We start from the raw sequence: 13,827 nt of genomic DNA, 5'->3' as shown, positions 1-13,827 counted from the left end.
CCAGTCCTGTTGCAGCCATGCTCTGATAAGTTTACATTTTCGATATTGAACTTTGGCATCACATTGCTGGATCTCAGAGAAATTGTGAAATGGGCCACAACCAGGAGCTCAGAGTTAATAAAATGACAAGTTGTATGTGGAGAAGGAAAGAAATCAGGCCCTTTTGCCATAATTCACTCTTAGATAAAGACAGCTGGACCACAGCAGCAGCTGTGGGATGAGATATTGGCTCCCCTCCCCATTTCACTGGGCCTCTGCTCAGCTCTGGTGATGCTCAAACCCAAAGATTTCTTTCTCAGGAGCTCTGAACTTCACCTCATGCTTGCTTTAGGCAATGAGAATAAACCTATTTTATTTTTTGCTTTTAGCATATAAAAGATTCAGTGCTTGAGTGGGAGGGGCATTGATTTTTCTTCTTTCAACTGGATGCATGGAACTGATATCACTGAAATAAAGTGAAATAGTGCACCCAGACTGAAAGTTTGACATCCATAGCAATTGTGACTGAAGTCATCACCCCAAAAAATTCAGTCTGTGCCTCCCTCCCTTCTATTGTGGCTTTATCTTTGCTAATGTGTTGCTGACTCTATATGAGGGTTGATAAAAATACCCAAGAGTGAAACACTCTCCCCCTGTTCCTGTCATTTCTTCCACTGCCAAAAGCCACTGAGATTTGTGTTTAGGAAGTCAGAGCTGGCTGCTCTGGGTTCACTTGCTCGTGCTGGAAATCAAACAAACATTATTCCTGGCATAAACTTATTAGCAGAAAATTCCTGTCTGAATCATTGCATCTTGCCCAGACTGTGGCTTTCTTCACCAGAACCAAGGTGCTTTTAAGAAATCTGCTGTGAGTGGAAACTGTGCCCCAGCCTGGAAAGGTTAATTAATGCAATAATGAACCAAGCCATGAGAGGCACAGGGAGATGGCTGGAGTGCTGCAGCACTGATAACTTCCCTCTGCACTAATCAGATGGGAGCCTTGCACAGCAGAGTTTTCACTTTCCAGGTGGTATTGAGAATGCAATATAACCTTTAGTCAGCAATAAAATTAGCCTTGATTCCAGACAGATATGTGGATGAGCTTAGAAACCCTCTGTTGTGGGTGCCTTTTGCAAGCAGTGGATTATTAAAGAAATGTAATAACCTAGGCACAAAATGAAATTGGAATGTTGTCTCTCAAAATAGAAGCCCCCCCCCTTTATTCTTGGTTGTTTTTAATAACATTCAGGCTACTTGGTTGGGTATTTCAATAAAAAATTTCCTTTCCAACCTGTTTCCCTTCCCTTTCATTTACTTTGTGATTTTTATTTCAAGTTCTAGGGTTGGGATTGGCTTTGTTATATTTCTCTTTTCACATACCTACCTCCTATAGGGATACACAGATTTAAATGCCCTTAGATAAAACTAGGAGTCTATATAGAGAGCAGTAAAATGCAGCAGCTGATTTTTTAATCTGTTTATTTTAAAAAAATTTAAAATAATATAAATCATATAAAATATTAGAATAATACAAAATATTATCAAATGTTCAATTATTGTAGCTTTAAATAGAAATCACAGAAAAAGGGGGTCAGTCATACAAATCTGACATTATTGATCCTTCACAAAATAAGAGCACAAAACCAAACAAAAAACCTCCTATAACTTTTTGGGATTTAGGAGCACCCAAGGTTTTCCTTTAGGACTCTTTGGTCTGTTAAGCACAGAGAGTATTTGGTGGGACAGGAAAGGTGCTGTCAGTGAGGTTCTGAATGCTGTGGCCTGAAAGTGAGAATCACCTTGAAATACAAGGGCTGGAAACCCAGGAGCAAAGAGCATCTGTGACCAGTGGAATGTTTTCTCCTCCTGCACAGGGTCACTGCTTTTACCATGGCCAGGTCCAGGGCTTCCCCGGCTCCTCCGTCAGCCTCAGCACCTGCTCAGGACTCAGGTGAGCCCAGGTTTCAGCAGTGTGGGAGCTCCTGAGTGCTTGGTTTGGCTTTTAATGCATGAAGCAATATTGGGGAAGGGGCTGAGGGAGCTGGGGAAGGGGCTCAGCCTGGAGAAAAGGGGGATCAGGGGGGACCTTGTGGCTCTGCTCTGGACCCTCGGGCTCTGCTCCCAGGGAACACGGACAGGAGGAGAGGGAATGGCCTCAGGCTGGGCAAGGGTGGATTTTGGGAACAATTTCCTCATGGAAAGGTTTGTCCAGGTCTGGCACAGCTGCCCAGGGTGGTGGAGTCCCCATCTCTGGAGGGATTTAAAATCCAGGTGGAGGTGGCACTTGGGGACACGGGGCATAGGTGGCCTTGGCAGTGCTGGGAGTGGTTGGACTCAGTCATCTTAGAGAGCTTCTCCAACAGATATAATTCCCTTATTCCATCTCTTTTTCAAATGTTGGATGAATCCCTACAAATCATTTTCCCTCTAGTTGCTCTTAAAAGAAAAAACCAAAGAATAGATAACATAATTTTGGGGGGTTTTCCAAGAGCCATCCCTTCTCTCCTGCTGCCCATCCCTCTCTGTGCCCATTCCTTGGCACATTTTCATACTGGCAGTGCCCAGTGCCTTTCCAGGCTTCTTTGTCCTCCAAACTGTTTCAGCAGTGGTGTCAGCACTGCTTTGCCAGCTGTGGAATCACTCATTGTCCAGCAGCCTCAGCACTGGGAGAGGTGGCTTTAGAAAGCAGGGACTCAAAGATTCTGTGATACAGAGAACATGCATGGCTGTGGAGCTCAGTGATTGTGTTTATGGCAGGTAGGATGCTCAGCTTTTGGATTTTAGCTGCTTGTTAACAGCAGAGTAGCAGATTCCTGTTGCTGAAAATCAAACCTCTTCCAGTTTGACAAAGGAATGGGCTGACAAAATTTCACGTTCACAACAGACACAGCTCAGGAAACAATTATCTTTTTTACTTGGACAATCAGAGACTGGTATTTACTCACAGAGCTGTTCCAAATCACAGTAATTAACTGTAAATTGGCTCTAGGTTCTCCCTGGAAAACCCAGTTTTCCTGTCAGATTTCCAGCTGTCTCAGCCTTTTCTGGGTTTAATTTATCTACAAACAGCAAGAGTAGCTGGAATCTTTTCCCCTTGATTTTGCATTTTGTGCAATAGTGGCATTGTCAAGGCTTTTGTAAGGGAGCTCTGGCACAGACAGCAGCAGAGAGAGCAGAGTTTGATCCCAGCACCCTCTCCCTCTGGGAATGACCCATTTGCTCTAGTGGATGGGGTTCCTTTGGCTTATTCCCACACAGAGAGGCTTTCTGGGTGCTTCACTATGGATCCAGCATCTTCCAAAAGTTTAATCATCCCCTTGCATGAACAGTCAGCATTTATCCATCATTCTCACTGTAAAACATAACCAGAATTTAAAACTGTAAAAATCCAGTGCAGAGCTCTCAGTATTTTAGTTAAAGGATCACAATGCTGCAAGGTCCACAGGGGAAATTTGTACCTCATGGGACAGGGTCTGCATTGATGTCCTTGTTCCAGAGCTACCTGGAAATGAAGAGAAAAATGCCCTTCTCCACATTAGAAGTCTTTTCTGTATTCTCCAAAGGTCTCTCTTTGCAATTGTGGAGCTCCCAGAGTCCTTTCCCAGCTTTAGGTGGTTCAGACATGTCAAGACAGCAGATGCTGGCAGGGACATTTTCCTGACACTGTTGCAGACAAGTCCCCCAAGTGCAAGCTGACAGGATCAGGCTCCTTCTCTGCAGCACCTTTTCCAGTACAAAACTGCAGAAATTTCCTTTGCAGTGCATGTTTTGTTCTAGTAGGAGATCAGATGAGGAGAAATCTCAGTTTCTGTGCTGGTTTCACTGCTGAGATTGGTAAACAGAGTGTCCATGGGTGGGAACAGTTTGTGATAAGAGTTCTGTGCCTGTTGATTCACTCCACCAAACCTGTTTCACAGCCCAACAACTATCAGTTTCTCTAGGTCTGGACTGAAGGCACTTGAGACAGTAATTCATGTTTGGACTCAGGTGTTTGTTATTTCTTACTTGTGAAACAGCCTCACAACTGTGGCTTTGGTAACCTTTCATTAGTAAGGCACAAAATGGCTAACTATCTTTTGTTAGAAGGTCTTTTAAGACTAGACTATTCAATTAAGAAATGATACTTAGATTATTTTATTTTTTAACTCAAGAACTGATCTCTTGAAGCCATTAATGTGGAGTTTGCTGTGCAATTACAAAACACTACCCAAACTTATGAAGAAGGAAGAAGAAGGTGAAGAACAACCTGCCCTAAAACCTCTATCTTGTTTCATATTTATTTCTATATTCTAAAACACCAAACTCCAAGTTCTTTACCTTGTGATATTATATACTTCTAACCAACTACACACTTATAATCTTAGTGTTATCAATTTTTTGAAGCCTTCTCCACAGCCTCAGGTCAATTGTAGTGTTCTTTTGTGGGCCTGTGCCTTTCAGCACAGAAAGTTTAACATTCTCAGCAGCTAGGATTCCAACAAACAACCTACAGCAGCAATTCCCAGACAGAATAACTCCCAGATGCTGCCTGTGCTTGATCACAGAAACACAGAATGGTTTGGGTTGAAGGGACCTGAAAGTTCATCCAGTTCCACCCCTGCCATGGGCAGGGACGCCTTCCACTGTCCCAGGCTGCTGCAAAAAAAGCACAGTCCAGAAGAACTTCTTGGCTTCCTTTGCTGGCCTGAAAGAACAGATCTGGCTAGGACTGGAGAGGATGGGATGGGATAGGATAGGACAGGATCATGTACTTGCCACCAGCTTGCTGGAGCAGGGACTCTTGTTTTCCACAGCATGACAAAGACTCCAGGCTGCAGGAGCAGAGACATGAGGCACTGTGTGGCCATGGAGCCCCAGGTGGGGACAGTCCCTGGAGCAGCCCCTTCACTTGCAGCAGCTGTTGGAAGGGAGGCCAGGCCAGGTCTCGTTTTCAGGGTCTGTTCCTGGCTTTGTGACAGTTTCTAAGTGAATCAGACAAATCTCTCTGTCTCTGTTTCTCCATCTGTGAAATCCATTTAATGATTCTTACCTACCTCACACAGCTGCTGCTGTGGAGCTGGGGTTCAAGTGCCTGAAAAACATCTGATGAGAGGAAGTGCATGCTGTCAGCCCTCTGAAATCCTGGAGAACCAGTATCTTCCCCCTCCCACCAGACAGTCACCCTGGGCATTGTTCCAGGTGTGGATAGGTCGGGGCTGTGCATTTTCCCCCAGACCAGCAGAGTTCATTAAAAGACATGAAACGACTCATAAAGAACAGGTCCCACATTTCAGTGTGCTCTGAAGCCTGAGTGCTCAGCAGCAGTCAGAGTAGCAAAAGGGATCATAGGAATTACTGAGACAGAAATAGAGGATAAAACAAGAACCCTCATTACCACTTTATAAATCCACAGAGCGCTCACATCTTGAGTTCTGCATGCAGTTCTTGTTTTACCCTCCCCTGCTCCATCTCAGAAGAGGAAGAAGCAATGTATCCAGAAGAGGTACAGAGAAGGGCAAAAATTGTGATCAAAGGTGTGGAGCAGCTTTTATCCAAGGAGAGAAAATAGACCAGGATTTGTCACTTTTGAAAGGCGATGACGGAGAAAAGGAGCATGATGAAACAAGGCTGAATGTCACAAAGGAGAGGGGACAATCACTGAATATTCTTCATAACCTCAACATTAGGAGACATCAGCTGAAACTTGAGAGCAAAGGAAAGTGCTTTTTTATTCACATAACGAAGCTGGAGCTGTCACAGGTGGGTGTCAGTGGATCACTGAGAGTATCAATGGATCCCAAAAGGATGTGACAGTTTGGGAAGGGGAGCTGAGGGAGCCTCTGCAGGGCTGTCAAACCCTGAGATGTCCCTGACACTGCTGCTCTCAGAGCTGGGGCTGCTTGTTCTGTTCTTATCTCTGACCCCTGAGCTCCTGCTGTTGGCCAAGGCCAGAGAGGAGCAGCTGAGCTGGAGGAACCTTGCTCTGACCTCCCCCAGCCATCAAGGCTGAGCAGTTGAAAGGTGGTTTTAGCTCCTGAACATTTTGTGATTGTTCTGTGATGAGGAAGAATTGTGTGAAATCTGAATACTAAGGTTGGTCTGGTTTAAGTTTCTCAGGCAGGCAGAGGGGTGAGAGATGAAGAGGAGAGAAGAGGCTCAGCTCTCTCAAGCACACTCACATTTTTCAGCTCTGTTCCATCCTCACTCACATTACTTTCACATAACTCCTCACCTCACGTAGGAGCACAACGGCAGAAATAGTGGGATTGGCACTGAGAGCTGCCTAAAATGCAGGTTAGAGGAGAATATAATCATGCCTTAATCTGTATCCTGCTGGCTCCTCTGAGAAGGAGGAGCTGAATGGCAGAGAGAGCTCAGGAAATGCTGAGTGCACGGAAAGGGAACAATGGCTAATCAGGATTTCTGGGTGTCCATCTGGATCAGAAAGCCAATTAGACTGTCAGAGCTTGTGGGAAGGTGAAGGTACTACAGAGCTGAGCCATTTCCTTCCTGTCCTCAGGAAATACCCTTCTGTTTATCCAGCTTGGAGGCTCTTCAAGTTTTTAGCAAATAATTTTGGCCTGTGGCCACCGCTCACATCTTCTGTGATAAATTTGTTTAGACTTCAATGATTTTTCCCTGTTTACCTTCCCTGTGAGTGCTGAATCCACCCAGAACTGCAGCCTGGAGAAGGGCACAAACCTCCCTGGGCCAGGGGCTGGCAGAGGACTCTGGCATAGAAGTGTGCAGCTACAAAAGCAGTGACCTCCTAGATGGGGAGAGCTTGAGAGGTGCTCCCAAAAATTCCTCAGGAGCCTAAGGATAGAAATCTCCCAGGAAGCCTTTTTCTTCTGAAACCCCAAAATGCACTGGAATATCCTCAGATATTTTACCCAATTGTTGGGTGATTGACCCAGTCACACAAACAGAAAGTGTTCAGTCTTTGTCCAGCCTCATCAGCAGCTGAAAGATGCAGTGTCCACAGGGACAGGGATGGGGAGAAGGCCCCAGGATGGAACTGATGCTCATTTGACTGGGATTACAGAGTGATGGTACCCGAGGCTGCCAATACCATTTTTCAGATGGTCTGGCTGAACTCACTGCAGCCCAGACACAGCTGAAGAGGGGATTTCAATGTGACACTCCAGACATCAACTATTGAAAAAAGGAATGGAAGTAGGAAACCAGTGAGAAAAAAAATGTAAATTCCTCACAACTCCTCAAGCAGCATTTCCCCACAGAAGAAGAGATTTCATCCAAAAGTTAAGTTAGGAGAAAATCCCTGTTGAGAAAAGCACTGGTTTGGATGTGAGCTTTTCCTCCCTACTTTCTTCAGAGCTTTTAGTTCATATAAACATCCTGCATGGGTTGGAATTTATCTGACCAGGAAACTCCTGGAGGATTTTGAGCTCAGCATTGAAAACCATTCACTTTCTGGGGTTTCATGGCTTCTGTTTCATGGCTGCCTGTTCCAGGGGAGCAGCTCCTGGCTCAGGGTCACCTCTGTGCTCTGAGGAGAACATCATGCCAAGCCTTTGAGCACAGTGTGCACGGGGTCCCCAGCTGCACAGGGATCACTGCCAGGACAGGGATGAGGGATGATCCCTACCCAGTGTTTGAGCTCCTTCTCCATCCACTCTGCTTCTGGCATTAGTGGGATGTGCAAGTTGGAATCTTCTTGTCCTGTCTCTCTGTTTGCTGCAGGGTGCTATAAAATGTGCTCACTAAATTGGTACCCATGCTAATGCCCCTTACCTTCATTTTCCCTTCCCTTCCCTTCCCTTCCCTTCCCTTCCCTTCCCTTCCCTTCCCTTCCCTTCCCTTCCCTTCCCTTCCCTTCCCTTCCCTTCCCTTCCCTTCCCTTCCCTTCCCTTCCCTTCCCTTCCCTTCCCTTCCCTTCCCTTCCCTTCCCTTCCCTTCCCTTCCCTTCCCTTCCCTTCCCTTCCCTTCCCTTCCCTTCCCTTCCCTTCCCTTCCCTTCCCTTCCCTTCCCTTCCCTTCCCTTCCCTTCCCTTCCCTTCCCTTCCCTTCCCTTCCCTTCCCTTCCCTTCCCTTCCCTTCCCTTCCCTTCCCTTCCCTTCCCTTCCCTTCCCTTCCCTTCCCTTCCCTTCCCTTCCCTTCCCTTCCCTCCCCTCCCCTCCCCTCCCCTCCCCTCCCCTCCCCTCCCCTCCCCTCCCCTCCCCTCCCCTCCCCTCCCCTCCCCTCCCCTCCCCTCCCCTCCCCTTCCCCCTTCCCCTTCCCCCTTCCCCACCCCGCCATGTGACACTTTCTCTGACAACACAATGACTGTCCCTTACAGCCCAAATGCTGGACATTAAATCACATTTTCTCCCCCCATCCAAGTAACTCCTTGCTGGAATTCCAGGAATCAGAGCTGCAGCTCGACCTGCATCTACTCTGGACAGATCTGTCCTGCACTGAGGAAGGATGAAGTGTGTGCTGCAGGAGGCTCTGGCCATAATTCCATTTTAGAGAATATATTTTCAGGTCCATGAAAGGCACTGGCTGGAGTGAAGCTCTGTGAGTGATGATGTGTCTGTGTGAGAACACCTCCACCACTCCTGAGAGATGTAAAACCAGTGGTGCTACTGCTTCCACCCCCTTGGAGAGGCTGCCCTTGGCTGATTTGGGTCAGATTTGTTATTTTAATAGTATCCTGCTGTGCAGTGTAGTAGGATAATGGGATTGTTTGTCTTTCCTGTTGTGCTCTTCATCAATAGATAATTTTTTTTTTCTGTGGATACTAAAATTTTCTCTGTTTTAGAGGTGAGGAGCTGAGGCAAAAAGAGGTGACCAGGGGCAGAGGCAGAGACAGGAGCACATCTGCCTCCAGACTCCTGTTCTCTGTATTTCCCAGTCCCTTAAAGCTAAAGAATGACCAAACCCTTTGAAAAATATCTAAATATCAGCTCTATTAAAAAAACAGTCAATAGATCATCCTGCTCATTTATCCCATAATATCCATCTGCAGCTTATTAAAACAGCCTAAAAGTGAAGCCCTCATTTACCACCTCATTTTTCTTCCCCTTTTGTTTGTTTGTTTGCCTGCTTACATGCCTGGGAATTTGTTATGCAGAGCCCTGGGAATGTGGAATGTACAATAAAAACAAATAAAATTGCCCTCTGAGTGCACAGATCACCCCCGAGACGGTGCCTGTCGAGCAGCCCTGCACTCCAGGGTCACAGGGCTCCAATTCTGGAACCTTTTCACCCAAAACTCCTTGAAAGCCATGGAAGAGCTGTGGGATCAGCCCCTGTCCTTGTGAAGCTGTGACACTGATTGTGGAAGGAGGGACCTGCAGGTTTCCAGGTGGCACAGGAGCTCTGCAGTGTCTGTGGGCTCTAAGTGAATATTCAGGCTGTGAGCAGGATTGCCCTCTAATTAATTTCTCACCAACTCAGGTCATCTACATTCCTCTGCCAGTGGAAATAGAGCTTTTTATTTTTATTGTTTAGAAATGAATGTAACCTTGAGCTTCATTAAAACCAAATGTTTAATTGCACTCACAGATCTCAGGTTTATCAATTTACTTAATTTCCCCTGTATAGTGCAGAAGAATAATGGATAATAGTTTCATATAGTGCTGTCCCAGCCAAGTTTTGCTTCAGCATCACAATTTCTCAGACAAGTATGTGTTGATGGTTTATGTTGGCAGGACCTGTGCTTCTGCTGACAAGTTGGAAAAGAAAAATCCCATTTATATTTTGAGATTTCCTAAAGCCTGTTGATTTATGAAATACGACTGGCCTCGCTTTAGGTTTTGTTTTGGTTTTCCTTTTAAAGAGGGGGAAAAAAAAAAATTCTATTTGATTTTATCGACAGTTTAAAAAGTGGAATTATTCCATTAAATTGCCTTTCCCTGATTGAGACATTCCTGGCAATGTGGAATTATGTGAGTTTTAATTTCTGTTTGAGGCGGGGAGAGCTCTCCCATCTCACACAGACATTCCCAGGTGTCCACGTGGCTCAGAAGGGAGGACAGGAGGCAGAGCCCCGTGGGTTTCCCACCTCCAGGGGCTCAGCAGGAATGTGGGGGTGCTTGGGCTGGTGCTGACCCCAGACATGAGCAGGGACCAAACCCTGTGCAGAGCTGGAGTCAAATTTAACCCAGGCTCAGGACCACACTGGAGCTGCTTCCAGTTGGCCTGGAGCCTGGGAGCTGATGTCTGGACGTGCTCTTGGGATGGATATTTTCCCTTCCTCTCTGCTACCAGGGATGGAGGAGACAGAGGGAGAATTTCAGGTAGGTTGGGGTTGTCTCTTGGCTTTCCTGCCTGCCTCGTTTGTAAATCTTTCTGACATCCCAGCATCTGTAGGAAAACACAGAATTGGACACCTGACACTAAAATTTGAATAGCTCATATTGCTTTTTCCCCCCCTCAAACATTTATCATTCTGGGAATTCTGGTAGTCCTTTGTCTGATGGAAATCCCACAGATTGGTCTGAAGGACTTGCTGAAATCTCTTTGGGGTTCTTGGTGGAATTTCTGATTGGGGATCTGTAGTTTAATGTGCTATTTGCCACATTAATATTTTATTTGCCACGCTGGAAAACACAGCACTGTTTAGCATTAATGGCTCCTGAAAAATAGAAAAGTTTCTGGGAACATGGGCTGACTCAGGAGGGTGGGAGAACCCTGCTGAAGAGGGAGACACAGAAATGCTGGAGGAGTGACAGAAGCTTCTTGGAAATACCTGAGGAGAGTGGAAGGACCCAGTAGCTATGGATTTATTTTATTTGCCTCAGTCCTGAATGACTGGTGGGTATTGTTCACACACACAAAAAATAAAAAAGAAAGGAGCCATAACTCTTGACTCGTTACATTTTTAAGGTGCTGTGCTTGGCACTGCACGATGGGGGAAAAATGCAATTGTAGGAAAAGAAAATTAGTCAAAACCAGAGAGCTGGCCAAGAAAATTCATATTTGATATTCATTATCTTATTACAGATGGTCACAAGCCAAGTGCTGATATCCTGTAGGCAGCACTCAAGGGATAAGTGTGCTTTAAATGAAAAGTCTGGTTTTCTTTCTGCCAAATCTGCAGATTTTCCTTCTCCTGGGATTGCTCCATAGGCAAAGTGAAACTGTCCTTAAAGGCCCATGCTGTCCCTTGGGATGGGAATCAGACTGGTGTGCTCAGGAAAAACCCAAATTAATCATTCTGGGATCTGATCATTTGTCCATACCCTCAGCAGCTAAAGGAGAAGAAGGGTAAAGAAATGGTTCTTTTTAAAGAAATGGTTATTTAGTTCTTTTAGACAGAGGTTGGGAACATGAGGGATACATTGGAAATGTGGCATTGATGTGGCACATTTTGGGTATGAACTCCTGAAAACAAGATGCTCATTTTAAAATATTTTTTAAAACGTTTAAACTGAGAGAACTCTACTCAAGATACAACTCTCTCCCTTTCTAGTGTAAGTAATTAAAGAAAATTGTTCAAGCTTCTAATTTTGAAAGTGAATGTACTAAGAAGGGCAAATTGAACATTAAGAATAAACCCCTGCATGCTTTTCTGTTGTTTCTGAGCTGTCAACACAGGGAGCTGGTCAGGCTGGCCCATTTCAAACAGTGACTAATGGACTCCTGCCTCCAAAATTAAATGATTAATTGCACGAGGCCAAGACAACAATCCTTATTTGATTGTGCTGATTACAGGGCTGCTGGTTTTTGGAGTAAAGCGAATATTTTGTCCTAATTTCCTCAATCCTCCAAGGAGTGAGGCAGCTCTGACAATAATTGAGAGCTGTGAGGTGTGAGGTTACTCAAATCACGGGGTGACCTGCCCAAGGTGTCTCATATGTCAGGAGGGCTGGTGGGATCCTGACTGGAGCTGCTGGGATAAATCAGCCCAGCTCTTCCAGCCCTGATCCATCACTCCCAGCTGCTGGGTGATGGCTGAACGTGTCTCACCTGCTCTGCCAAGGGGACTGAGGGAGCTGCAGATGAATTATCAGACCCTGAGCCTTGGTTCAAGGCAGTAAAACAGGCTCCTGGACAGATTTTGATACCGGGGCTTTCCAGGCTGCTTTTTTCTCTTGGACTTTTGGCTGTTCCAGTCACCAGGAAAATATCTGTTGGCTTGGCTGAATTGGTGTCCATGGTGCTCTGAAGCAAAACTGTGGAGTCAGCTTGCAGTTAATACTTCACTTAATTCGTTAGCAGACCAAAGACTTTGAGTTTCTTCATCATATCTTCCTAATAACAGGATAACTAAGGTAGCTTCTTTCTAATCAGTATAATTTTACTTTAAAATCAGCCTTCATAGTATCATTAACCTGCTTTTGGGTTCTTTTTCTTCTGTTTTATCCTTCTTTTTTGTAACTTTCTGGGAAATTGTACAGCGACACTGGTCTCACAGTGGTTGTTGTATTTTACCTTTGTCACAGCACAGACAGAAATAAAAAGGGCAGACACTTCTAAAACTCCAAAAAAGACACACTAATATAATAAAGTCACTCCATTCCTTGTCCCCAGTCCATCTGCAGCTCTCCTGGAGCCCCTTTAGGCACTGGAAGGGCTCTGAGGTCCCCCTGGAGCCTTCTCCTCTCCAGGCTGGACACCCCCTGCTCTCCCAGCCTGTCACCCATTCAGCCTTTTGTCACCCTTCTTTTGCTGCGGCATCTGAGCAGGACCCAGCACAAGGACCCTCTTTCTTTCCTCTTACAGGCAGTAGCTTAGAGTTCAGCAAGAGAGCTTTCACTGCCAAGTCTGTGAGTTCCTCAGGGAGCAGGTGGCACTGCTGTCACAATTATTCTTTTGGGCAGAAAAATGAGTGAAACGGGAACCAACTCTTCCTGTGTCTGAGCTTCCCTGTGCTGCATTGCTGTGCAATATTTAATAATCCATCCTGACACCACGAGGCCTCTTTGATCTGGCAGGGTTTGGTTTAGCAGCTGTAATGGAGCTGCAGAATGCAATGAGTGTTTTCCCTCTGTTCCTTCCTTCCCAAAGCCTTTCTCTTTTTCTTTCGTTTGCCGCGGCTCCGTCGGCGTCGGCAATGCATCACTGGGAGGATGGAAAACAAATAAAGCACAAATATCATTTTGCTCTGCAGTGCAGCACTTCAGAAGAGACAGATTTCTGTGAGCCATTGGTTCTTTTAAACTATAGTGTTTGCTGCCATGACAAATGTACAGCTTTGATGTTTCCTGCTCTGCTCGCCCGTGACATTGTAAATCAGTGTTTTGCTTTCTCATACTCCATCATTATTAAACTTGGTGTAACTCTGGTGTAGACAAGCTCCTGAAAGCCACGTGTCTCACTCTGCTCTCCTGTGTCCCAGGGGAATTATTGTGTTTGGAAACAACAGCTACATTCTGGAGCCGTTGGAAGGTGCTACAAGCGAGCACAAGATCTACCGAGCGGAGAACCTGAGAGCAGCCCTGGGGTCTTGTGGCCACCAGCTGGACATCCCTGCCACAGGGGCCACTGCCACTGCCACATCACAGCGTCCTCCAGCTGCCAGGGTAGGTGGCTGATGTGCTTTTCTGTGTCTGCTTGGCAGCATTTCCATATTGCTGCCCACCACAAGAGTCTCCGCTGAGCAAAACCTTAACCCACACCATCGACTTCCCTCGGTGCCAGCTGCTGAAGTGCAGATGAAATTATTTGTTTAAGCTTTATTACTTTTCCTGGACTCTCCATGCATAACTTGCTTTTCACTTCCTTTTCAACAGAGAAAAGTTTATGGGTTCATATTATGGGCATATATTCTGGGTCTTGTATGGTTAGAACCAGAATTTGAGGCTCCCTGAGAATACTGAGCGATGTCTGGAAAAGTTCTTGCCCTCCCAAGATGAAAGAGAACATGATAGCTGGGATACTTTGCTAATACCAGGTTTGGAACCTCTATATTTCGGTAGCA

The 13,827-nt window shown here is 45.7% G+C and overlaps 1 protein-coding gene across 1 annotated transcript in view; it reads left to right on the top strand.

Moving 5' to 3' along the window:
• The window catches only part of ADAM12 (ADAM metallopeptidase domain 12), a 180,851-nt gene that overhangs the window by 103,963 nt on the left and 63,061 nt on the right, over nucleotides 1-13,827 (top strand). Inside the window, exons 5-6 of the mRNA XM_059852207.1 lie at nucleotides 1,854-1,930; nucleotides 13,246-13,429. Of these exons, the coding sequence (XP_059708190.1) occupies nucleotides 1,854-1,930; nucleotides 13,246-13,429 (261 nt within the window). The remainder of the gene's footprint in view (nucleotides 1-1,853; nucleotides 1,931-13,245; nucleotides 13,430-13,827) is intronic.

Source organism: Haemorhous mexicanus, chromosome 7 (assembly GCF_027477595.1).
Source record: "Haemorhous mexicanus isolate bHaeMex1 chromosome 7, bHaeMex1.pri, whole genome shotgun sequence".
In the NCBI taxonomy this organism is placed as follows: Eukaryota; Metazoa; Chordata; class Aves; order Passeriformes; family Fringillidae; genus Haemorhous; species Haemorhous mexicanus.
This window is presented reverse-complemented; position numbering and strand designations above follow the sequence as displayed.